At 38.0% G+C, this 25,435-nt stretch overlaps 2 protein-coding genes across 2 annotated transcripts; one reads left to right on the top strand and one right to left on the bottom strand.

The window, feature by feature from the left end:
• Nucleotides 1-1,596: 1,596 nt before the first annotated feature.
• lars1b (leucyl-tRNA synthetase 1b) lies at nt 1,597-25,278 on the bottom strand. The gene is made up of 32 exons (XM_085421013.1): nt 25,121-25,278; nt 24,764-24,885; nt 24,338-24,425; nt 24,145-24,225; nt 23,762-23,899; nt 23,341-23,502; nt 22,992-23,104; nt 22,698-22,761; nt 22,050-22,138; nt 21,668-21,893; nt 21,413-21,500; nt 19,871-19,947; nt 18,403-18,456; nt 18,161-18,301; nt 17,739-17,816; nt 17,563-17,648; nt 17,285-17,350; nt 16,999-17,081; nt 15,980-16,118; nt 15,507-15,719; nt 14,514-14,571; nt 13,662-13,725; nt 12,337-12,520; nt 12,057-12,147; nt 11,704-11,844; nt 10,335-10,475; nt 7,245-7,355; nt 6,882-6,992; nt 5,596-5,700; nt 4,749-4,844; nt 4,369-4,501; nt 1,597-2,553 (listed from the first exon to the last, which is right to left on the bottom strand). Exons 1-32 carry the CDS (start codon nt 25,124-25,126, stop codon nt 2,348-2,350), a joined length of 3,555 nt encoding a protein of 1,184 aa, XP_085277139.1. The 5' UTR covers nt 25,127-25,278; the 3' UTR covers nt 1,597-2,347.
• LOC146660937 (leucine--tRNA ligase, cytoplasmic-like) lies at nt 7,935-10,167 on the top strand. The gene is made up of 8 exons (XM_085421615.1): nt 7,935-8,023; nt 8,125-8,265; nt 8,610-8,687; nt 8,778-8,863; nt 9,076-9,141; nt 9,340-9,455; nt 9,724-9,754; nt 10,131-10,167. The coding sequence occupies exons 1-8, from the start codon at nt 8,003-8,005 to the stop codon at nt 10,165-10,167; spliced, it is 576 nt and encodes a 191-aa protein (XP_085277741.1). The 5' UTR covers nt 7,935-8,002.
• Nucleotides 25,279-25,435: the final 157 nt, after the last annotated feature.

Below are 25,435 nucleotides of genomic sequence, written 5' to 3'. Positions count from 1 at the left end.
CATTATACTGTTTAATTTGAAGTCCACAGGATTAAAGCAATGCATCATTTTCTCATGATTATTTTCACTGTCATCCCTGATTAAGTCATTCTGTAAAAGCCTTTCTAAGAGATAAAGGCCTGAAGCTTGTGCTTTTCTGTCCACACTGGAATGTTTTAAGTTTACCTGAACAGTGGTCTCAGCTTGGATCTTTTTTTAAATCAAATTCCATGTCAGTCTATAATGCCAGCTTAGTTTTTTGGAACAAGAAGTTACCATCCTTGGGCAAGAAGGTAAGACTGGCAGGCTTGGCTAGCACCATGCACAAACACACATATCTGCCAATTAGTTCTGCATCACAAAACGATTGATTCCACTTACCTAAACCAAAACTTCTTAGATGGGGGGCAGAACTTGTTTCTCTGTGGAGTTTACATGTTCTCTCTGTTCCTGTGTTGGTTTCTCCCACAGTTCAAAAACATGGCTAAAATAACTGGTGTATCTAAAAAGGCCATGGATGTAAGGTGGACACATTTTTTTAAGTGTAAAGAATAAAGTGCTGCATGAATGTATAGTTAAAGTGTGACTTGTAGTTAAAAGCTCTTTGAGTGGTCTGGAAGACTAGAAAATAAATGTGATTATATTATATTACCTTTGCATCAACAAACACCAGAAGCATTACAGAATAATCTAAAAGGAAACAAATTACAGTCATTTTCTTCTGAGCTTACTGAGAGCAGAACTCAACAGAGTGGTTGAGGGAGGTCATAATATTAGAGTGGGAAATGTATTTACAAGTTCCACACATGCAAGATGTCCTGTTACTGCGTTGAGTGCACAGATTTACTCGCAATAAGCAATTTTTGTTTATTATTGATAGTTGTGAGGATTTTTGCAATCAGCGAGCATAGAGTTAAATTATTATAATGGTGATAAATATTGAATTCCAATTGAATTTTCTCACCATTTTCACTTTAAAAAGCTCTGGACTATATTGTGAAAGCATTAAATATGAGCAGCCTGTGGAGGTTAATTCCATTAAAAATGTTCCAAAAGGGACCAAAAGCACAAATGCAGTGAGAGCAGTTTTCAGGCCTGACAAACACCTTGGATGGTGTGCTGGGAGACCTGTCAATCAAATCTATTTCCATCAGGCTGTAAAAAAGATTTTTTTTCCCCAAATATTGCACGTTTGACATTTTAACATGAGACTCTCAGACTCAATTTTTCAGCTGCAAGATTGTTGGTTGATTCTGATAAAGAGGTAGAGTAACCTCATGCACAGTGTGTTTATATTTTGTTTTAGAACAAAGATTTGGTGAATTAACAGAAGAGATATTGGCTGTACAGTAGTTGGATCCAGGCTGCTTTACTCCTCAAATGACCTCTAACCTTTCACTATAGACATCTAGATTTAACTCATGAATCTTAATTTTAACACTTGACTAACACTAACACTTTAGCTCCCTGTGAGATGTGATGGAGTAGAAGCTAACAGAGGTGTGAAAAGCACAGAGATCTCAAACATGCCCATAAGTATAAATCTTAAGTAAACATATTTTGTTTTATTGCGCAACTGCCAGCATAGGGGTTAGAGGGAGACAAACACCACAGAGGTTTAATGTTTCATAGGTTTTATTATTCATCTGGAAAAGCCAGACAAGCACCATCCACAGCTAGAAAACAGGAATGCTGTCTGACAGGCTGACAAACATAAGGGAACGATGCGCCTCACCTTGGATGTATAAAACAACACAAGGCACGTTACCCTCTGTATGAAACCATCAGGCATTCTGGAGGATGCAGGAGCAGTCTCACAACATAAACATACATCAAAACAGTGGTTTTCTGTGACGAGAATAAACTCTACAGACGATTTTAATATGGACACCGCTGACTGAGTTCCTGAGTCCTGCAAAACAGATGACAAATTCTAGTGCTGTCCTTGATTGCAACCATGACAAAAAAGGTCAAAACTTTTAGGATAAGTTTGCAGTATTTTGTTATAACTGTTTTGCAATACTGACTTCTTAAGGAGAAAACTGTACCAAAGGGATAGCCCAGAGGCAGATGTGGATGTACTACAAATATAGAATTTGTTTTAAAGAAAAGAAGACAGAAGCCATCATTTTAGGTCCAGCAAGTTTCAGAATTTCCTGATGTCACACTCATCAGTTTACAAACAGAAATATCAATTATAAAACAGATACAGCTTTGAGTTGCTGCCCTGATGCTTTAAATCAAAATGAGTTGTTTTGCTGTAACATTTCTTGATGCATTTGAATCTTCAACAAAGCTCAACAACTACTGAACATGCCCCCTCACCTCTGTGTGTGTGTGTGTGTGTGTGTGTGTGTTCAATGTTATTCTAATGAACCAGATAAACCAGAGTGTCGCCAATGTCTACAGTTAGGCCGTTGTCAGCCAGAGTGACCTTCTTCTCCTCCAGATTGATGTTGAACACAGATTTGTTGGAGATGAGCAGTTTGCCTTGTTCCTCCTGTCCCAGGACAGGCAGCCGGCGAGGGCCGAGCAAAGGGTCCTCATACCTCATCAACTTGACTCTGGACAGATCTGGTGGAGTGAAAGTGGAAGGAGACAGAGGTGAGGCAAAACAGACAAGAAACATGGGAAACAAAACAACTGAGAAATGCAGAAGTACTGGAGGTGGGATAGATAAACCAGTACAGAAACAGAAAGCTATGCTTGAGATTGGGGAAATTGGAGAATATAAAAGAAGAAGCAGGATGGAAAAATGAAAAGAAAGAGAGACTTCACTGAGATACACAGAAAAAAAAAATTGAGATGAGACATTACAGGCAGAGAACAGAGAAGTGAAAGAAAACAGGCTACAAAGAAAATTGGGTCATATATTGAACTGTTCTAAGCCAACATTATTCAGTTTTTCTTTTCAAATCTGAAAGCATAACACAAAACTAAAGCCAAACATAAAAGACAATATGGAAACAGCAGAAGCAGAACCTCTCAAAAGGCAGAGTGCCTGGTGGTGCAATCACAGCGGAAAGCTTTCTCAAGCGGTTCGCACAAATTTGATGAAGGATGGCTGGTGGTTGTTGTGTTAGCAACACACTGGCAGAGATATTTGCCACAGTTTTAACGGCATGATATGGCTGTCAGCTGTCATCAGAGAGCTCACATAAATTAGCTTGGAATTAAAGATGACTGAAGCGAAGGTAAATGAACGCTCTACAGTAAGTGTCTTTGTGCAGAGACACTGAGGCTGTCTAAATAGCTGAAAGAGAGTGAAAGAAAGAGAGCGAGGTGGTGGATCATCCCAATGCTACTTTGCTCAGCAAAGTTGTTAATGATATGAAGGAAGTTGGGACCACAGTCACCAAGAATACCATTGGCAACACACTACGCCGTAATGGATTGAAATCTTGCTGCGCCTGCAAAGTCCCCGTGCTCCAGAAGGCACATGAGGTCATGAACTGTAAAATCTTGGATGCAAACCTCCTTCCCCCACGCTGGGTCTTCCAGCATGACAGTGACCCAAAACATACCACCAAGGCAACTAAGGAGTGGCTAATGAAGAAGCACATTAAGGTCATGTGACCTAACCAGCCTTCAGATCTCAGTCCTATAGTAAATCTATGGAGTGAGCTGCTGAAGATTCAAGTTACCAAGCACCATCCAAGAAACCTAAATGATTTAGAGACTTTCTGTAAAGAGGAGTGGGCCAAACTCCCTCCTGAGATGTGTGCAAACCTCGTGACCAACTACAAGAAACATCTTACCGCTGTGCTTACAAACAAGGGTTTCTCCACTAAGTACTAAATCATGTTTGGCTTGGAGATCAAATACTTATTTCACACAATGACATGCAAATCAATTTATCACTTTTATGTAATTTATGTAAAGCTTGGGTTGGTATTGTCTCTCTTTATTAAAATGAAATTTTCATAAAATTAGAGATTGTTTATTTCTTTGTAAGTGAGTAAACTTACAAATTCAGCAGGGGACCAAGAAATTATTTTCCCCACTGTTTATTTAACCCCCTGTGATAAAGGCCCTTCTAGCTCAGTTATTCAGTCATGTTATTCTAAACTTTTCACAAATGTTAAGGCCACTGTGTACCTGGGGACATTTAAAACCTGAGGTATGGTTTCATACCCATCACACTGGCCCAGTCAATTCACTCTGTCACTCAAACCTTCCCCACTCCTATATGATTACAACAGGCTGGGGAAGAGTAGAAAAGATGGGTCAGAAAGATAGAAGAAAGATATAAGACAAATGTGTGTTGAACATCGCATGATGTTGGTTAACTGAACCCAAATGCTTTCAACTAAACTGAGCAAATATTTTTATCCTCTTGATTTAGTCACTAAAAGTCATTTTGGCTTTATCTATTTTTGTCTTACTAACCTTTAATGAGTCTGTTGACCTTGGCTAGCCTGCGGACGATGCTGTCTCTGCTGTCCCCCTGTCGGATGTCAACCTTTGTAGAAAACATGCCATTGCACGGCTGAGGGTTGACCAAGGACACAGAAACTCCAGGCTACGGGGATTAAAAAACGAGGAGAAAAGAAAAATGCAAAACTGGCTTTTTGATATGAGTATAAATAAAATAAATTTCTTTGTTCATCACTGGCTGCTGCACAAAATGAAATAGGTCAGTAAAATGAGCACAGCCATAAAGAACATATGAAAACTGTGGACAAACGTGTTAGTGAGGAAAAAAAGCTAAAAGTGATCCTCTAACACGCAAGTCTGGCCAAAGCTAATAAGCATTGAAAAGTATTTACCTCTGATCTGAAAACACTGAACGGTTTCCCTGGGCAACAGTCCTCCTTCACTTTGTCATCAGCCTCAGAAGCAAACAAGATGTCAATCTGCTCCAACTGTCAAAGAGAAACGATGGAGGGGAAAAAAGATAATCAGCTCAGCAGTGTAGTCCACAGGGAGTATGTTTACAGGTGCGTTTGGTATGCACACTGGCAAATGCTGGGCATACTAACCATGCTACAGTAATGGGAGACTAGTTTGTACTTGGGTCTTTAAAGAAGACCACAAATGGCAACAGACAAAGTGCTTCTCTCCTCATCTGTCCTATGATCTACAAGCCTATTTCAAGCCACACCAGTTAACCCACTTCTTAGAGTTGGTTTGTGAGTAAGGTAATGTATCACGCTTTTTTAGTCCTACATGATACAGCGTATTTCATTTCATTATGTCTTCCTTGTCATCAACTTATCTTTAGCTATGATCTATCAGAAACATGAGAATTTAAGCCGAGCTTTTGCTTTGATGTACATTAAGTGCAATTTTCCTTTTCTGTGGTTAAATCTGCTGGTTTTGCAGAAGTATCCTGGGGACTTTGGGCTTTTTTCCCCCCCCCTTTTTCCCCGCCTAGGCTAAGCTTTTGTGTAGACAGTGGTATTAAGGGGATTTTCTGCAGAGAACTGAGCTCAGGATTTCCTCAACTTACTTCTGCAAAGGGAGTAAAACTCAGCTTTAAAGCATCTCTGTGCGAGTTTGACATTTATGTGAAGACACACTGAACCAAAGTTCTGCACACTTTGCTGCACAGTTGTTGTCCAACAAATTTTAGACACCAACAACGTGGGGTAAAGGTTGGATCATAAAGCTTACCTCCAAAGAATTAGTCAAGTAGACCAGGTTCTCCATGAGAACTGCTCGCTCATCAAATTCCAGCTCCAAATCCAAAACTCTGGGTCCATTCTTCTCCAGGTTCTCCTAAAGAAAAAAAGAAGATCCCATCGTACATGATAAGAATCAGAGCTATCATCGCGAATGATCAACAAGGCAATGAATAATAACTCCATTGAGGAAGTGCAGAGGATTTCCTTGGTATAATTTTACACAGAAGCTGAGATATTTGGAAATATAAAAATTCATCTCATTACTGAGGCAATCGTGCTTTCGTTTATAATACAGCGCGCACACAAAGTTCATTGCTATGTTGATGCCACCACCACAAGATTATCAAGAAACAAATGTTTATGAGCCAAAAAAGTTAAAAACAAACAAATAACGCAGGGAGATAAATCAACATGAAAGATACAAGACCAGCTTGAGAGACAGACCGTGGATGAATACAAAGCTCATCATGACTATTTATTAGCTTCATTCTTTTTGATCACTGCAGTGAAAGAGCGAAACCTGAACAAAGCCCAGAGCACAAGAGATGTGGCTTCTAAAATTTTAATAAGCAACAATGCTTCTGATCATTTATTAGCACCACTTGATCTTGAGTGAATATGTAGCTTTATATAACAGAAACAGCAACTGCAGGCATAATGTTATTTGTGATATTTGTATCATCTGGTGGCTACTGCTTTTAGAAACGTTTTTGTAACATGAAAGGTGGGGATGAAAATTGTAAATTAAGACATGCAGACCTGCGGCCGAGACAGTGAACAGAATTTTTGTGGATGCTGCAAATAAATGGAAAGTGGTTGACACAGCCCATCAAAAGTGTTTTGTGTTCTTTTCAATCAATAAACACGTTAAACTGTGCAGAACAAGTATTCCTGAAATTTCTCTGTAATGTCAGTGTAACACTTGTTCAAATTTTTCATTGTATTGTCTACAGTTTTGTTATTGTTTAACACAAAGCACTAAAAAAAAAAAGAAAAAAAAAAAAAAGAAAATAGCTTTTCAACTCCAATCTTCCCAAAAAATTATCAGGGAAGACTTTCCACCAATCAGAAGTTGATCAGTGTGAAAAAACAGTCAACTTATGGGTTGGCTGTTGTGTAAGAGACTTATTAAAAAGGAAATCACAAGTGAAAAAACATCTCTGGAAAATTCCATCTATGTGTAAAGATGACAAAATGGTTTATGATCATTGGTGGAGAGTGGGCTGTGTACGTCTTCATAGTGAAACATTAATGTTGGCCTTTCAATATTTTTACCTTGATCATGGCTACAAAAGGCATGACTCTCTTCATGTATTTCTTCAGTTCTGGCAGAGCGCCTAGTTCACTCGCTATCACTTTGTTGTCCGGAAGGACCCCGTTGTTGGTCTAGACATACAAACAGGAACAGAAAAAGAAAAAAAGAAACAATTAATAAACTTAAACAAACAGGAGCATCGATAGGAAGACACAGAGAAACTGAAAGAATTCAATTACATAATCATTTAATTCTGAAATTACTGATTTACAGAAATAAGCATATTATTGCACCACTAGGCAGACCTGCAGTTCTTCAGCAAACAATAAATCTTCAAACCTAATGCTGTGAATAATGTTGGGCTTTGTGTGTTCGTTCCCTACCTTGTAGTGCTTGCCGAGCAGGGATAAGGCACTGTGCTGCCATGGAGGGTAGCTTTTGGCCACGTAGATGGTGCAGTGGGAGGGCTTGGCTGGAGGCTTGGAGTCACCTTTCTGTTGGAAGGAAAACAGGATTAATGTTTGTGTTTATAAGAAGCCTTTCACATTCATCTTGTTTATTCATACATCAGGTCCACAAAACAAGGTGGCCTCAATCAGATTCCAACAGGGTTTGGATTATTCAAGGAAAAAAGCCAAACAAACAAAAGTGATGGACTCCCCAGAGCCCAGAGCTCAACATTATTGAAACTGTGGGATCCTACTAACAGAGAACAAAACAAAAGACAGGCAGCATCCAAAGAAGAGCTTTGAATGTCCTCCAAGAAGCCTGGAGAACTATTTGCAAAGGCTACTTAAAGAAACGACAAGAAAATTTGCCTAAGAGAGTTCAAGTTGCATTGAATAGCTCATTAGAATTGTGCAGACTCTGTTTTTGCCTTATCTGCTGTATTTCCATTTATGTGTACAGATGTATCAATAAATCACTACACTTATTTACCATTTCCATATCAGAATCAAAAGAAATATAAAGGTTCTGATACCATCCAGCAATAAGTTCAAGTGCGTAATATTTTAATTTGATGTTAGTTTTGTGGGCAAAATGTAGTCATTTCTTCTCACATCCTTTTTGTTGATGTCACTGTTCTTTCTTGGACTTGGAATAAAAGGCGCTGCGGGAGAAGTATGGAATTGAGGACAAGATGGTTCTGCCTTTTGAGCCGGTAAGCTGAACTAGTAAACTCCATTCATTTTACTTATGCTGCACAAAATTCATGCATTCAGTGTCACCATGCAAAGTCATTGTGCTTTTATTTGTGTGCAGATCCCTATCATTGAGATTCCAGGATATGGCAACCTGTCTGCTCCTCTGGTGTGTGATGAGCTGAAGATTCAGAGCCAGAATGACAAGGAGAAACTGGCTGAAGCCAAGGAGAAGGTTTATCTGAAGGGATTTTATGAAGGGGTGAGTGCCATTAGCATTCAAAGCATCTATGTTAGTTAACAAAATGTGGTCTGTCTGCAAAAGCCCTGCAGGTATACGTTTTAGGTTTGAAGCTTGTATTGTTTATCTCCCAGGCACAAATCAAGTAGTTCGAAGCTTAAGGCTAGCCTAAATCATTCATCAACTGTCTGTGGATTTTTAGGTACCCTCAGGTAGTTTTCTTCTGTTTACCATCGTTAAACACTGAAGCAAGAAGAAGTTCTGTAACCATTTGTGAGGCATAGCTCATTTGCTGGTAAATCTTGTAAATAGTTCAAACAGTGCATCAGTGTGTTTGACTTTCTGCTAATAATCTTCTGTCCTAGATCATGCTTGTGGAAGGCTACAAGGGCCAGAAGGTCCAGGATGTCAAGAAGCCCATCCAGAAGATGATGGTTGAAAGGGTAAAAAAAATATTTGCAGAGTCACAAAAAGTTATTGTTTATTTATTTCTGTATTATTATTATTATTGACTCTATTTTCATGTATTCCAGGGAGAAGCCATGATCTACATGGAGCCAGAAAAGCAGGTCATGTCACGTTCAGCTGACGAGTGTGTGGTGGCTCTTTGTGACCAGTGGTGAGTGCTGCTGGAACTGTAAAATAAAGTTATAATTGTTGGTGTTTGATACTTTGAATTACAAAGTGACAAAAAGTTAACAGCTGGTTAAGTTTAAACTAGTTTCAGTCATTCTGGTCATGAAACTCTTGTAATTTTAACTTTTTAAAAACATTTTTAGTGTTTACTGTCTTCAATAAGCCTTATGCAAATATTATTTGTTTATCCCACAGGTATTTGGATTATGGGGATGCTGAGTGGAAGCAGCAGGCCAACGAAGCCCTGAAGTCATTGGAAACGTAAGATCTCTGATGCAATTGATTTGCATTATATATCAAATTTGTCTTTTCTAGTGTTTTTGTGGGGGATCTTGTAAAGGTTCAGAACACCAATTTATTATTTGCCTATAAGCTTTATGCTGGAAATAAAATGTTTCAGTCCAAAGTCTTGTCTAATTCATGTTTTGTTTTGATGTTTCATTTTGCAACACCATACAGATTTTGTGAGGAGACCAGAAGAAACTTTGAGGCAACATTGGACTGGCTGCAGGAGCATGCCTGCTCACGTACCTATGGTCTTGGTAGGTGGTTTCAGTGTGTGTGTGTGTGTGTGTGTGTGTGTGTGTGTGTGTGTGTGTGTGTGTGTTTGTTCTTTAGCAGACATAATGATCTGTGAACTTGTATTACATGACAGCTGACAATTGCACTGTATGTTTGTTTTCACAAATGTACCTTCATATTATATTGTCACAGTATGTAAAAAGTTGCACAGGTATTATTCTATAATGGGAAAATACTGGATATATGCGGCTGTGGGAAATGATTTTACTGTATGTTACTTGATAAAATATTCCATATTTTCTACGTGGGGGTGGGGTTTAGGGGGCCTGGAGCCTATCCCAGCCATCATAAGGTGAGAGGTGGAGTATACCCTGGCCAGGTTACCAAATTTATTTATTTTTTTTGGTTTTATTACTTTTTGGTTTTATTATATTTTTAATTTTTTGTACATACTCACAAATCCCCTTTTCTGGGCAGATTTAGAACTCACATGCTAACAACATAGATGTTGCTGCTGAGAACGCTTATGGTATGAAAAAATAACTATATTTAAAAAAGAAAAAAAAAAAAACCTTTTCCTTTCTCCTTTTTCTTCTCTTTTCCCATCATCTTTCCAATCCTACCTCAATGGCAACAAAGCATTTCCAGTAAATCAATAACGGGGGCCTGGAAACCTGAGATATTGCCTGTCTTAGATGTTGTCAATACTTGTTTTGCTTTTCTCTAAGCTGCCTACAGCCACTTATTGAAGTGCGGAACTGTTAACAAACAATAGACTGGCTTTCCTGCTGTGAACACAGACATAAGCTCGCAAGTGTATCAGAAAGGATATAGGATGCTGCTGTAGAGTTACATCAGTCTGTTTTATGTTGCAACTCAAAAGTTACAGCATATCCACGAAGGCAAAGTGTACAGACAACTTCATATCTTACCTTGCTTTTAGGCGGAAGCATGTAGGCTTTGAGGCGAAGACGAAGGTCGTGAGCAGTTTCCATCAAATATTGAGAGGAACGAATCAGAACCTCGTCCACGGGCCCAGCCACAGGCCATGATGCCTTCATCAGAGAGCCAGTCTGTCAAGCAGAAATAGAGAAGAAAAAACAGTCACTTAGTGAGCAGTGTAAACTTTTAAAAACTTTCATGGCTGGGCCCAGCTCCAGAATATCTGCTGGGACTGCTGTTCTCATACCAAGTAGTACACAGCCTCAGATCCTCAAGTAGAAACCTGTTAATTGTTCCCTCCTCAAGTTTAAAGACAAAAAGGCAATCAAGTGTTTGCTGTTAGCCCTGCCCAGGAAATCTGGCTTGCCTCATTAGTGTTTTCTTATTAATCATTTATTTAAAAAAAAGAAAGAAAAAAAAAAGCTCATATGTAAGGCTTTCTATAAAATATACATTTTAGTATAGATTTGATTTCTTTTGACATTTTTAACTCCATCGTTTTCTTTTTACTTTTAGATTTGTATGTTAATTTGAAGTTATTCATTACAATTGGAATCACACTGTATCTTATTCCAATTTTGAAATTGCAGTTAAATCTTGCACGGCCTATGCTAAATTGATTAGTAATTTCTTTTTAAATTTTCTCCTAGTTTGTTCTCTTACTCTGTGTTTCTGTGAAGCATTTGGGTAGCATTGGTTTTGGTGACTGCTACACAAACTTTAGTGTTATCATAACTACACAACCAGAGGTCACAATGGTATCATAACAGTGGCATGTGTAAGTTCTCTGTGTACCGAGTGCCTCTTAGCTCTTTAGTTAGTGGTAGTGAACACATGACTGGAGAACATACTGGTGTTGGGGCTTTTTTTGTTGCCTAGCGACAGCCAAAAACCCATTTCCATCACAGCTGCACTCCTTCATATTCATAAATTTGAGTGTTAAAAATATATTTGTCTCCCTGTGCTATTTGAAGTGTGCACCTGTGTGTGCATTTGCTTCATGCTGCAGTGAGAAAAAGATCCATAGTGCGAAGATATGCTCCCGGTGGATATGTACATCAACAGTGAGAAAGTCAGTAACCATTTCACACAGGTAATAAGCAGCGGGCCCAGAGCTACCCAGAGGTCTACCTAAAGCTGTAGCTTTCAGCTCCTTGATCCCAATTCTACTCATGAATACAAACAAACACTGGATGTTAAAATGTTTCTTTTGACTGTATTCCTGTTTTACTCTAAAATATACAAGACAGATAAGAACTAAGGACAGAAAGGAGAAGTTAGATATGAGTCAAGTCAGAGCACAGAGCCAACTCAGAGCCTGAAAACAGGAATACGACGCTAAATCCATGTGTTTCTTACCTTGCCAAGCAGACCCCAAGTGTATTCACAAAGGTGCGGGCAGATGGGGGCCAGCAGCAGAGTTTGCCTTTCTATGAACTGGAAGACAAGGTCTCTGTGCATGCCTTCGATGGCCAGCTCCCGATACTTATCTTTGGCTGCCTAAATACACACAATAAAACAACACAAGGTTCATCAGCGAAACTCGAGTCAGTCTCTTCTACTGATTTAACGATGACCGCAGTATCTGGAATCTAAATGCTCTACTACTGTTGTAGATTATGGGTACTTGAAATCATGCTACATTGTCTCTTATATGATCTCATCAAATTATTAAGGACTCTCAGAGGTGGAATTTTATCAATTTAATTTACCTGAAATTCGAAAAAGCCACTTTTCAAAGCCTCCTTGTACATCATCCTCTCATAGTGCTGCTCTGTCTTCAGGATGCCTGAATTCATCTCACTAAACAGGAAAGAAAATTATTTTTTAAAAATGTACTTTCAAAACATTTAACCACAATCAGGCTTTCGCCTTACATTTATTAATGCAGACATAGCTGTGGATTCTTTTGCTTTATCAAGGCTGAAATTCAATAAATTTCAGAACTTGTAAATCCTTTTCATTCCAGACACTTTTAAATCCTCAGACTACCTGGAAAAAACCCGATCATTAAAGGTGTCTGCAGGTCCCGTCCTCAGGTTGTTCTGGTTGGCAATCATCTCCTTCACCCATTCCACCCAGGTGTAGAGGCGCAGGATGCCAGCATCAGCCATGGTCTCTACAAAGTTAGCATCCTCCACTGTGTCTCCAGCATCCGCTAGAGCCAGACGCATACCTGAGAATGGAAATGAGAACATGTGTTAAAACAGCAGAATGTACAGGTACAATATAATAGATGTAAAACTGATATACGGTCACTCTCACAAATGCAACTGCCTTTGTAATTTGCTCCAGTTTAATATCCAATTATCTGAATCCTCTATTCAGGATATACAATGAACACAGCACTTTTTTTCTATTCTGCAAAATAGTTCAACAAAAGGTGAAGTACAGAGGCTCTGTGGAAAATTCCAAAGCTTGAGAAAACGTCAGTTATTCAGCAGACATCCCTCCTAGCTTTAAGACAGGAACAACTTTATGTGTCTATCTGCTGGCAGACCATGAAGCTGTTTCCTCCCACAGCAGGATATCTTCTATAGAAGCATGAACTATCCATCTATTCTTCAGCTCACTGAAGATATATTAAAAAAAAAAAGAAGGTGGAAATTATCCATCTATCCATCGCTAACATAAAGGAAAAAAGTAAACATATAGAGAGGAAAAACACAAGTCTTCAATTCCCTGTGGATAATCAACATTATACCAAACATATAAGTTGTAATGTTCTCACTTTCCAGCCATTTCTAAAAACACAATTTATCTTCCTCTTATATTCTTCTAAATATTTTATTTGCTTTTTATCTTTTGAAACCGCATTCCTTGAATATAATACATCTGTAAATACATAATACATGAATGATAGAGGCAATTCTTTTGCAACAACAAAACAAAATGTTGAACACTAATTAAAAGCTTCTCATCTTAGAACACACATTGATATTGAGAACATCATGCATTCTCTATTTTAAAGTGTGCATATTACATAATTATACAGAAATGTCTTACTTACAGTCCACTGACTGACCTGACAAATACAACAACTCATAATAGTCAACATCAAAACCTCATCTATCTTATCAAAATGGGTTCATTTTCTAAACACCATCACCAGGGGATAAGAGATGTTAACAATATAATCATCCATAACAGCCCATGCACTGGGAAAACACAGTTGAAATCTGTTCCAAATGTACACCTGAAGTGTTTTCTCCCAGGTTTCATGGTAAGATGAAAGCGCCATTGAGAAGAAAACTATGAAGAGGGAAAGAAATAAAAAAGACAGAAGGAGAGATAAATCAAGAAGAAACTGATTATACCGTCTGCTGAAAACTTGTCAATGGCTTGGCTGAGAGTGAGGAAATTTCCAGTTGATTTGGACATCTGGTCGATAAAAGAAACAGATGTTAGCAGCCGCAATCTTTCAGGTCTGCCCACCCACACAGTCTTTCTGTGTTTAAAACCACAAAAGAACCCAACTACAAAATACAATCAGCAGCAAAAACAGAAAATGGCATTCCTAAAACCATTCAGAACTTAAAGCTTATTTGAGAAATGTTTGGCTGTTATGTTTAAAATCTGTCGGTCAGTCAAGGAACACAAAAGATCCCATCAAATGAAACCAGAAAGAAAGCGAGATTTCATGTTAACCAGGTAACTTTAGCCCTAGCTTTCCTGGACTGTGAAGGCAGTTCTAACGGGGGGGACCTCTGTGCGTAGAGAGTAGCAGAGTCTAAAATTTTTCTATTGTATCTAATATCTTTGTATTTCTATGATGAGCATTAGTGGTCAAGGTAGAGTGGTCAGAGGCTCTCAAGGCCAATCCTTTCATGACAACAAGCACTTAGCTAGATTGGGAAACCCTGTGTTATTTTAGTGAGATGATAAACTGCTTCATGTGACCTGCTTGACTAAACTGACTAAACTGCAATAGCAGAAAGATATTTTTTTATTAGTCCTTCATTTATCCAGGTAAAAAAAAATCTCATTGAGATTAAAAATCTCATTTCCAAGAGAGACCTGGTATCATGGCAACAAAATATCCTTGTTTGTTTATATATGGGGTATGTTAGACTTGGGGCATGGTACAGGGTCCTAAACTTACAGGGTTATAACCTAATAGCAAATTAAATGATTTTAAAGTAATACATACAGCTTAATACTTCACATACCTTTTCAGAGTTGAGGAGCAGATGTCCATTAGCTCGCACTGCTTGTGGCCACTTCCCGCTGTAAAAAAGAAAAAAAAGAGAGAGAAAAAAAAATATTTTTTTTAGTGTTATCTTGTTATTTTCATCATTACTGCCATTATCATAGGGAAGTTTACCCAAATGCAAAGCTGAGCTCAGTTTATTAAAAATAAAAATAAAAAAAATTCAGCAAAACAAAAGGAAGATTGGCAGTATGTTAAAAAACATCATTATGACACTGATAACATTACACTGTATTGTGATTATTGATTTACATCTTAAATGGTAAAAAGCACAGTATTATCACATTCTGATAATGCAACATTACCAAAACCTTAAAAAAGGCATATAGTACCTGACATAATTATAAATATTCTATTACTGAATCTGAATTATTGTCATCTCACCTTACTGTAGTGTCACCGTAACATAATGTAAAAAAAAAAACCCCAAAACTTATTTTAACTTATGTACATAAATACAGAAAGAGTTACGGAAACTACGGCAAAATAAGATCAAATCCAGTGAGTCCGAGCCAAGAGTGACATCAAATAAGGGTATAAAACAGACTCAAAAGGACTGTTTCCATGGCAACCACTAGAAACTCCAAAAAGTTACTCATCTAAGCCAAGAATTAGACCAGTGTACCAGTCGTGAACTGCTGAAATGTTTTTACACACTTACTTTTGCATGTATTAAACTAATGGGATATAATGTGTTAATTAGAGCTCTTTAGAGATGCTTGTTGTGTTGGGCACACTTGCCAAAAATATTCATTTAACTGTCAATCACATTTTTATGGAATATCAGCTAAGTGGATGTGAAAAAAATGTCACAATTAGACTAGAGAACATCATTTTTGTAGCATGATAAGAGTGTCATTCAAAGCTGATAGCTGGAGGTTCGAAATTTTGTTTGTCGCCCCTCATTCCTGTCCTCTTTTTTTGTTCTGGTCAGTCCAGTGGGCAAACTTACTTGTCTTTGGGCCACATGGCCACATGGTTGTACAGGTAATATGACAAATGGTTGGGCACCAGATCTTTGCCAGATACACGGACATCCACGGGGTACCAGTACTCAAACTCCCTTCTAAGCCTCTGCAGATGCTCTTTAGGGATGTTGGTCTTAGGGAACGGAGAAGTCTTAAAGAAGATGAAGTCCCACACCTCTCTAGTCATCTGCTCTGGCCTGTGGTAGAGAAAAAAAGAGAAAAGACATAAATGAGGCTAGAAACAGAGACTTATTGTGTTCAAGTGAGGTGAAAAGAAGAAATTGAATGCTTGGTGTGACTGTGTGCATTTTATATAATTCAATAGCTGACTGTACATGCTTCATTTTAATTTGACATTTATTTTAGTGCAAAAGAAGGGACGAGACTTAAATGAACAATGATTTGGAATTACTGATTTCTGCATATTTGTGTGCACATGCATGTGATGCATCCATACTTGATTCCCAGTGGTGACTCTCCTTGGCCGTTAAGCACACCTCCCTGCAGAAGGTGGGCTACGGTGTAGTAAGCCATGTAGATGGTGGAGTCTGACAGGGACTCAATCAGCCACTGCTCGTCCCAAGGCAGCCGCGTTCCTATGGTAACCAGGGGATGCACACACACACACACACACACACACACACACACACACACACACACACACACACACACACACACACACACACACACACGAAGGAGAAAGAAAACCAAAATTATTCATTTTATGACAACCGACATCTCATCTGTTTTAAAACAATGTTTTCTTGTCAAACTGTACACACTGGTGCCAAATATTGAGGAAATGTAGAACAAAGTCTTGGCCTTACTGTGTGATCTTCTGTACACAAGCCGAAATGTAACTCTGTTGTCAAATAAACCAAATCAAACCAGACACCAAAGTAACTTGTGCTTTCACACAAATAGTTTGACACTTTTTTCCACAGATTAGATTTTTAGGATTTTGGAATCCCTGTTTAGAAGAATTTACAAAAGATCAACTATTTAAGCAGCCTGAGATCAGCTAAACTCAGGTTGGTGACAATGTTAAACGTCTTACAGGCTAATTGTCTGGTAAAATGACTGGATAGACTTTGTGTTTTTTATTCTTAAAACATGTGGAGAGATTTATACAGTGAGGAACAGTTTACAGCTAGCCTAGACTGTACTGCAGTGTCCTGCGCTGAATGCCAGCTGGCCTTCAGTCTGCATCTATTCTTATAAAAACCATCAGAGATGGAGTGTTGCTAGGTGTCCAATCATTAGTCCTTTGTCTCCATCTATAGACCAAGAGCATCGCTCAAATACAAGTTCAAATCTTTATATAAAAAAAACTGTTTCCAATTAGACAATCATGATCTTAAAAGTGCCAGAAAAGCTAAAGATAAATAAGAGTGATGGTTAGTTACCGTATAAATATTTACTGAACACACACACACACACACACACACACACACACACACACACACACACACCTACCAAGACCATAGGTACGTGAGCAGGCATGCTCCTGCAGCCAGTCCAATGTTGCCTCAAAGTTTCTTCTGGTCTCCTCACAAAATCTGTATGGTGTTGCAAAATGAAACATAAAAACAAAACAAAACATGAATTAGACAAGACTTTGGACTGAAACATTTTATTTCCAGCATAAAGCTTATAGGCAAATAATAAATTGGTGTTCTGAACCTTTACAAGATCCCCCACAAAAACACTAGAAAAGACAAATTTGATATATAATGCAAATCAATTGCATCAGAGATCTTACGTTTCCAATGACTTCAGGGCTTCGTTGGCCTGCTGCTTCCACTCAGCATCCCCATAATCCAAATACCTGTGGGATAAACAAATAATATTTGCATAAGGCTTATTGAAGACAGTAAACACTAAAAATGTTTTTAAAAAGTTAAAATTACAAGAGTTTCATGACCAGAATGACTGAAACTAGTTTAAACTTAACCAGCTGTTAACTTTTTGTCACTTTGTAATTCAAAGTATCAAACACCAACAATTATAACTTTATTTTACAGTTCCAGCAGCACTCACCACTGGTCACAAAGAGCCACCACACACTCGTCAGCTGAACGTGACATGACCTGCTTTTCTGGCTCCATGTAGATCATGGCTTCTCCCTGGAATACATGAAAATAGAGTCAATAATAATAATAATACAGAAATAAATAAACAATAACTTTTTGTGACTCTGCAAATATTTTTTTTACCCTTTCAACCATCATCTTCTGGATGGGCTTCTTGACATCCTGGACCTTCTGGCCCTTGTAGCCTTCCACAAGCATGATCTAGGACAGAAGATTATTAGCAGAAAGTCAAACACACTGATGCACTGTTTGAACTATTTACAAGATTTACCAGCAAATGAGCTATGCCTCACAAATGGTTACAGAACTTCTTCTTGCTTCAGTGTTTAACGATGGTAAACAGAAGAAAACTACCTGAGGGTACCTAAAAATCCACAGACAGTTGATGAATGATTTAGGCTAGCCTTAAGCTTCGAACTACTTGATTTGTGCCTGGGAGATAAACAATACAAGCTTCAAACCTAAAACGTATACCTGCAGGGCTTTTGCAGACAGACCACATTTTGTTAACTAACATAGATGCTTTGAATGCTAATGGCACTCACCCCTTCATAAAATCCCTTCAGATAAACCTTCTCCTTGGCTTCAGCCAGTTTCTCCTTGTCATTCTGGCTCTGAATCTTCAGCTCATCACACACCAGAGGAGCAGACAGGTTGCCATATCCTGGAATCTCAATGATAGGGATCTGCACACAAATAAAAGCACAATGACTTTGCATGGTGACACTGAATGCATGAATTTTGTGCAGCATAAGTAAAATGAATGGACTTTACTAGTTCAGCTTACCGGCTCAAAAGGCAGAACCATCTTGTCCTCAATTCCATACTTCTCCCGCAGCGCCTTTTATTCCAAGTCCAAGAAAGAACAGTGACATCAACAAAAAGGATGTGAGAAGAAATGACTACATTTTGCCCACAAAACTAACATCAAATTAAAATATTACGCACTTGAACTTATTGCTGGATGGTATCAGAACCTTTATATTTCTTTTGATTCTGATATGGAAATGGTAAATAAGTGTAGTGATTTATTGATACATCTGTACACATAAATGGAAATACAGCAGATAAGGCAAAAACAGAGTCTGCACAATTCTAATGAGCTATTCAATGCAACTTGAACTCTCTTAGGCAAATTTTCTTGTCGTTTCTTTAAGTAGCCTTTGCAAATAGTTCTCCAGGCTTCTAGGAGGACATTCAAAGCTCTTCTTTGGATGCTGCCTGTCTTTTGTTTTGTTCTCTGTTAGTAGGATCCCACAGTTTCAATAATGTTGAGCTCCGGGCTCTGGGGAGTCCATCACTTGACTGATGGCGTTCCACTTGGTTTTATTCATGATTAATTTACTGAAATGTGTCTGGGATCATGGTCATCCTAAAACATGACGACATTACCACAGAAAAAAACCTTTCTGGGTTTTTTTGTTTGTTTGTTTGTTTTTTTGGTGGATTAAAATGTCATGATACTTTTTGTATTCATCATTCCATCAGTTTTAACAAGATCACCAACATCACTGGCTGGAATGCATGACAGAGCCTCCACCGTGTTTTACAGATTTACAGCTATTCACACTCTCTGTTGTATTTGTCTCCTGACACCAAAATTCCAATTTGGATGAATCACTTCCTAAGACCTGCTGCCACTGATTCCATCATGTGGTGTAATTTGGCATACCTCAGCCTTTTCTCCCTGTTTTCTTTAAAAATCTTGAAAGCCACCTTTCCTGTGTCAGGTTTTTGCTGTAGTTTTTCACATTTCTTAAAGAAATGACTTTTAAATCATGTTCAACTGCTATAGATAATTTTTAGGACTGCCACTCCTTGTTGTGTTCTCCACTTGTCCAGATTCCTCAAAAAGCTAATTTCAGAACATACTGCACATCATGTCCAGATATGTTTTCCTCTAAAAGCTTATTGTAAATCACCTTGTTGGTACAAAAATAATATTTTATGACTGTGAAACTGTTCAATCATTAGCATTTTTTGTGTTTTCAGAACACGAGAAACTCGTTTTTTTGACAAGCTGCTAGTATCAAAAATGCCTGAAGTAACAAAGTTCTTCGATATGTTGACTGTCATGTGTAGACACAAAACTATTCATCCCTCGAGTTAGGTGCCTTTTTCCACTTTGATCAGATCAGACAAAAAGACTGGATTAAAAAATGAGTGCAAAAGAAGTCAATATCCAAAGAAAAACTTTGAAAAATACAAAGAAATGCAGGATGGCTCAAGACCTTTTCGTAGGTTTATATCGTCACCTGTTTTTTCTTGATGTCCCTGAGAGCAGCAATGTCATCAGGAGCATCAGATGGTACACTGGTAACAACCCCAGTACCTAAGACAGACAGGAAAGACACAACAATGCATAAAATCTATAAAATGATAATGCAGTTTTTTATTCTTTTCCCTTACCCTTCATAACCCTCAGAAACATGATGACACAGGGGGCATTTATTATTAAAATTGTGACATATCAACTTAGTCATTGAGAAATTCCAATTATTACTAACTCTACAGAGATTCATCAATAGGACACATGAGTACAAAGAGACAAACTACTACCCTGGAGCAACACAGACAAGAAAAATAGAGAAGTCTGACTTCTAACAGAATAGAAACACTCTGCAATAAGTCGATTTTAAATGATTGCAAATGTTATGCGCTGGAGGGAAACAAGAACTTATAGCATCCATCCTTTGACATTGCAAACAATGCTTCTGAATTCTACCTTGACCTTGTCCTGCTATTTTGAGTCCCAAGAATTTTTCTATATAGCTCAAGCAAAATAAGACAGTGTTATAAATGAGGATAAATCAAATTTCAGTCAGATTCTGTGCAGAAGACAGCAAGAGGTGGAAAAACTGAACTATTTAGAACTACTTGTGATTAGGGCTGTGCGATATGAACAAAATCTCATATCCCGATATAAGAATTCTATCGTCGATAACGATATAAATCACAAAAATGTAACATTTTCTGTAAATTCTGTGAATCTCGGGCAGCTCGACTTGCGTGAAGTGTTTCCAGCTGCGCGTCATGTAGCTGGAGTCGAGTGTTTTAACCGATGCATGAAACTATACATTTTTAGACATAAGTTGTAAATGCCGCCGTTTTCTTTGTGAGCATTTATTACACAGCGTGCTGCGGGGAAAAGCCTGTTCTAACGTTTGAGTCTAAAGGTTTATTTTTTTTAGCACCTGGCGGCTCTTTTTTACTTCTCATCCTTAAATAATCTGCTCTTTCACGTGATTCAGTTTATTTTGAAAAGTCTCAACAGGATCTTGAGCTTTATTGTGAAAGGTTTATGTGGAACATAAACAAGCGGACACGCGATGGTGTTACCATCCTTGTTGCTAACCACAACGCATAAAAAGAGGCGCTTGTCCGTCTGTAGTGTGTTTATATTAAATATAAGAGAAAGAGAGAACTTTAAGAAATTAATATAGTCACTACAGTGACCATCAAAACGATGAAAAAATATTACAGTAAACAGTTTATTTTGCGACACCACGAAACAAACGATAGCGTAAAATGAAACATAGACGTTTTTATAACATCATCCGATATATATTGTTATATCGAACAGCCCTACTTGTGATTGCCAAGTACATAAGAGAGGAGGGTGCCACTCCTCAGGAATATTCCTGCTGTTTTGAGTGCAATCAGCAACAGCGTCCATCTACAACTATGATGCTTAAATGTGAGAAATTTCTGCCTCAAAAGAAAAGGCACAATTTCTCAAAAACAAAAATGTACTGAAATTTAAGCTACAAATCTAATCCTAGCATTTTGGCTCATACCTTTATCCTCCTTGATGGTGAGCATAGGGAGAGCATAGATGATGTTATAGGAGGTCAGAGGAGCACTCAGGGCACAGCCGAGGATATCCTACAAAGACCAAAAAAAAGAAAAAAGGCCACTGAATTAGATACACGAACTGCTGGTTTAATATTAGATAGCATTTTATTTTTTATTCCACTGAAATTAAATAAATCCATCTAAATGATCTGAACTTATTTGCTGTAGCTGGAAGCAGCACATGAAAAAAGTAGTACCTGTCCCAGTACTTCCATTATTACTGGCACCACTCCATTTTCCTTGGTGAAGCCCTGGAAAGACATATTCCTGGCAGCCCTTCTGGTGGAGATGAAGACGTCCCCACTGGTTGTCTCAAAAGCAACATACTTCATGTCAGGTCTCACCCAGCAGTTGGTCTGACCAAACATGGTCTCTGGTCTAAGTGTAGCAGCCACCAGGAAGATGTTTTTGCCTTTCATACCGCTGTGGGAAGTACCGAAACTAAGGCTTAGTGACAGGATTTAAAAAGGATGACAGTTATATTCAAGGGGATTAAATCAGTCTTTCTTTGTAAACCTGTCATCTCCAAGAAAGTTTTGTTTTCTTTTTTGTGGAAGTACAGCATTAAGTATTTGTTACCTGCTATAAAAGACCTTGGATTTGAATTTTGCTGTGTAGGGTTCAACGACCTTCATCTTGATCAGGGTGTATTCCTGAGGTCCAACTCCCTATAAGTGAAGCACAAATGTTAAGGAAGAAAATTTGATAAATAAAAGTTCCTCAATCACTACAATTTAAATTGCAAGAAAGTTTTGTGGTAAAATAAGTAAAACAAACATTTTTAAGCATTTCCTGCAGTAAATCTGTGGTTAAATACACCTCAACATTGTCACTTTATTAGGTATTAAGTCACTTTGAATGTGGCATTGTTGTTGCTGCTGTTATTAGTCTACTTGGTTTTTATGACACAACCATCTCTAAAGACAGAATGATCCAAAAAGTAGAAAACTGCTTCGACCTGATAGGAAAGCAACAACAACTGAAATAAGCCCTTGTTACAGACAGAAGGACATCTCTGGATGCACAACATATCGAAACTACGAAGCAGAAGACCACATGGGGCCCCACTCCTGCTAGTTCTTGTTCTGACAAATCTGCAGCAACTATGTGATGCTATCATGTCAATATGGATGGGGCCAACCCTGACACTAGTGAGGTGTACCTAATCTTAAACAATACTACAGTTTCAGAATAAATAATTTTTTCTGTCAAGCTGAGGACGTCTACCTCTCCTGTCTGTCTGTCATGGTCCATGCATGGCTGTCCATCCTTGGGACAGTAGATAGTATACCTGCAGGGGAGTTCAGAATAGTCACGATATAGACTCAATAATATAAACAGAATATACAGACTCAGAATAGACTCAAAGAAGACTAAAAGGAAGACATCAAATTAAACAGAATTGGGAAAGAAAGCCACTTGAAAAAAACAGTCATATATAAACTATGATGATTTTTTCCCTATATCATAAAAAAAACCAAACCTTGTGGTAGACGACAAGAAAACCTGAAAGCATCTCACCTTTTACCAAATTTGATCTTTTTCCTCTCTTTTAGAGTAACAAACTGCCACCTGACAAAGGAGTCGTAGAAGGGGTTCACGTCTGTGGTGATGAATGAACGCCTCCAGTCCACCTATGAGGTAATGACATAACAGCATGTCAGCACAACTGAATAAATTCAGTGCCTTCCTTTAGCCATGAAAACATGGATGCATCAATGTCACTGTACTTTTTGTGTCTCTTATTTAAAAATTACAATGTTTTGCCACATGAAACTGCATGAATGTTTAAAAGGTATGTGCAGTTTAGTCTTAAAAATAATTTTAATCAAACCACAGACAGATAAAACAAACAAACAGAGAAAGCCACCTTGACTCCCATCCCTTTGAGATCTTTGACAGCCAAAGGAGGGAAGTAATCCAACCAGTGTTCAGCATCAGCAAACTTGACAATCTCCTGGTCAGTTAAGCCCAGAGACCTCATGATGTCCCACTGGAAAGCGGTGGATCCAGATTTGGCCACTGCTTTACTCTGGCAAAGAAACAAGAAAGAGATTGCAGAATGTTAACAAACTTTCTTTTATCTGAAAAAATGAAGCCATACACTACTTAGATAACAGACTAATTTTTTACACCTTCAAACCAAATTTTATGGTACTGCTTTCATCTTAACTCTGCAAATTCTGTCCTGGGTAATAAAGGCCTTAAAAAAACAGCTCAAGCTTTTGTCATAATAGCATAAGTATAATAAATTCATTTTGAAAATAGCATTTCTGCCCTGTGATCCTAACCTTTTTGCCCTTTGCTTTGTCCTTGATAATGATTTCATCAGATGTTGTTTGCTGTTGTTTCTCTTCTTCCTCCTCCTCTGGAAACTGTGGAGGGTTTCCATACAACTCCATCTCTCTCTTCAGCTTGTCTGCACAGGCCTGATGGATACAATTATTGATTAAAAATATCAGAAAAAACACAAAGATCTGTTTAAGAGAGATGGATTATGACAGATAGATAGTAGCATAAAACAGTTATGTTAAAAGTTGATTTTGGGACAATAAGAACAAACTGTAATTGCATGTTTATATGATGAAAAGTGATAAGATTATGTCAGATTATAGACACCTAGAAATCTTATGAAAAGTTTCTGAATAAAAAAAACAAACCCAACATTACTTACTTTGATCGGCATTCCTGTACAGTGCAACCCGAATGGAAAGAGGCATTTCTTTCCCTTAAGAGACTGGTAACCAACAGCAAACTGCAGGAAGACAAATGAACAACAATCGGTAAGAGACCACATATCAAATTTCTCAATCTTAACTTATTTGCAACAGGTGGTGACTCAGGTCGATGTCTGCCTTTAAACTTACCTCACATTTTGAAAAACTGAATGTATGGCCAAGGTGCAAACGGCCATTCATGTAAGGATAGGGAAAGGTGACCAGGTACTTGTTTTTACTAGAAGGTAAAAAAAAAAAAGGTAAGGTAAAAAACAAACAATTTAGCTGCAACCCAACAGGTTTTCCCAATATTGTAGTGTGAACTATGAAACAACATCAGACAACATGATTCAGCAACAAAAATGTACTACATACCTATTACAATATATTTAGTTCTACAAGGAAGTTCTACAGAAACTACTTTCACATTCCAGTGTGCTGCAAATCTTTGGAAATCTTTCTTTATATATGGGCTTACAGTTGCATATTCTCTATCTGGAACAATTTGAGAAATACTGTAAAACTGTTCAGAAAACTGATCACGTAGTTGTTCTTGAAAACTGAAAAGATACTCACTTTGTACTTTCCCCGACTGTTGTCGGTGCATCTTGCTCAAATGTTCTCTCCCTCTCCCATTTCTCCTGGATTTCCAATTCAATCTTTCTCAGGAAGTCCAGCTTTGCTGTTCCTTTCCGCTCCTGAAATGTACCGTCGAGCAAATAATCACAAACTGAATGTCATAACAATAACAGCCGCAATATCCAGCTTAACAGAGTCAGACTTTTTTTATTTCTGTAATTGTCTCAACAGCTCATGTTAGCTAACTTTGCTAACAGCCACATTGAATTAATGCTCTAAGGCAGAAATTTTCTTTTTTACAAAAAACTAGCATCAACCATTTCATACTGCGAGTAATTAAAAGATTGGACCTACCGTCATTTTGTCTAAAACTGCAAGTAATTAGTTATACTGTTCAAAAAGAAGAAATAGTGTCTAGTTTGACAAGAGAAACCCACGCCACCGGTGCCTGGCTGATGACACCGTTCGCTTGGTTTTCTGGGAAATGTAGTCCATCTGACTTTTCAGACGTATCTTAACCTATCTGTTGTATTTGCACATTAATTAGAATAGCTAAGATTTATTAATCTTAATTACTTTGATAAACAAATACAAGCCCTCATATGTGCGGCTTTTTTTTGTTTGTTTGTTTGTTTGTTTAAATGCATAATAAACATCCGCCGTCGTGCT

The sequence above is a fragment of the Rhamphochromis longiceps genome, linkage group LG10 (assembly GCF_057381845.1).
Source record: "Rhamphochromis longiceps isolate RC_006_pf linkage group LG10, R_longiceps_female_GT1.1, whole genome shotgun sequence".
Taxonomy (NCBI): domain Eukaryota; kingdom Metazoa; phylum Chordata; class Actinopteri; order Cichliformes; family Cichlidae; genus Rhamphochromis; species Rhamphochromis longiceps.
Note: the sequence above shows the minus strand (reverse complement) of the source record. Positions and strands in the feature narration are given on the sequence as shown.

Coding starts and splice junctions, on each gene's coding strand:
- LOC146660937 (XM_085421615.1), top strand. CDS start 8,003: ATGGTTCTGCCTTTTGAGCCG. Junction 8,024..8,124: donor TGGTTCTGCCTTTTGAGCCG/GTAAGCTGAACT, acceptor ATTTGTGTGCAG/ATCCCTATCATTGAGATTCC. Junction 8,266..8,609: donor TGAAGGGATTTTATGAAGGG/GTGAGTGCCATT, acceptor CTTCTGTCCTAG/ATCATGCTTGTGGAAGGCTA.
- lars1b (XM_085421013.1), bottom strand. Junction 18,302..18,402: donor TGGTTCTGCCTTTTGAGCCG/GTAAGCTGAACT, acceptor ATTTGTGTGCAG/ATCCCTATCATTGAGATTCC. Junction 10,476..11,703: donor CTTGGGGTCTGCTTGGCAAG/GTAAGAAACACA, acceptor TCTGCTTGACAG/ACTGGCTCTCTGATGAAGGC.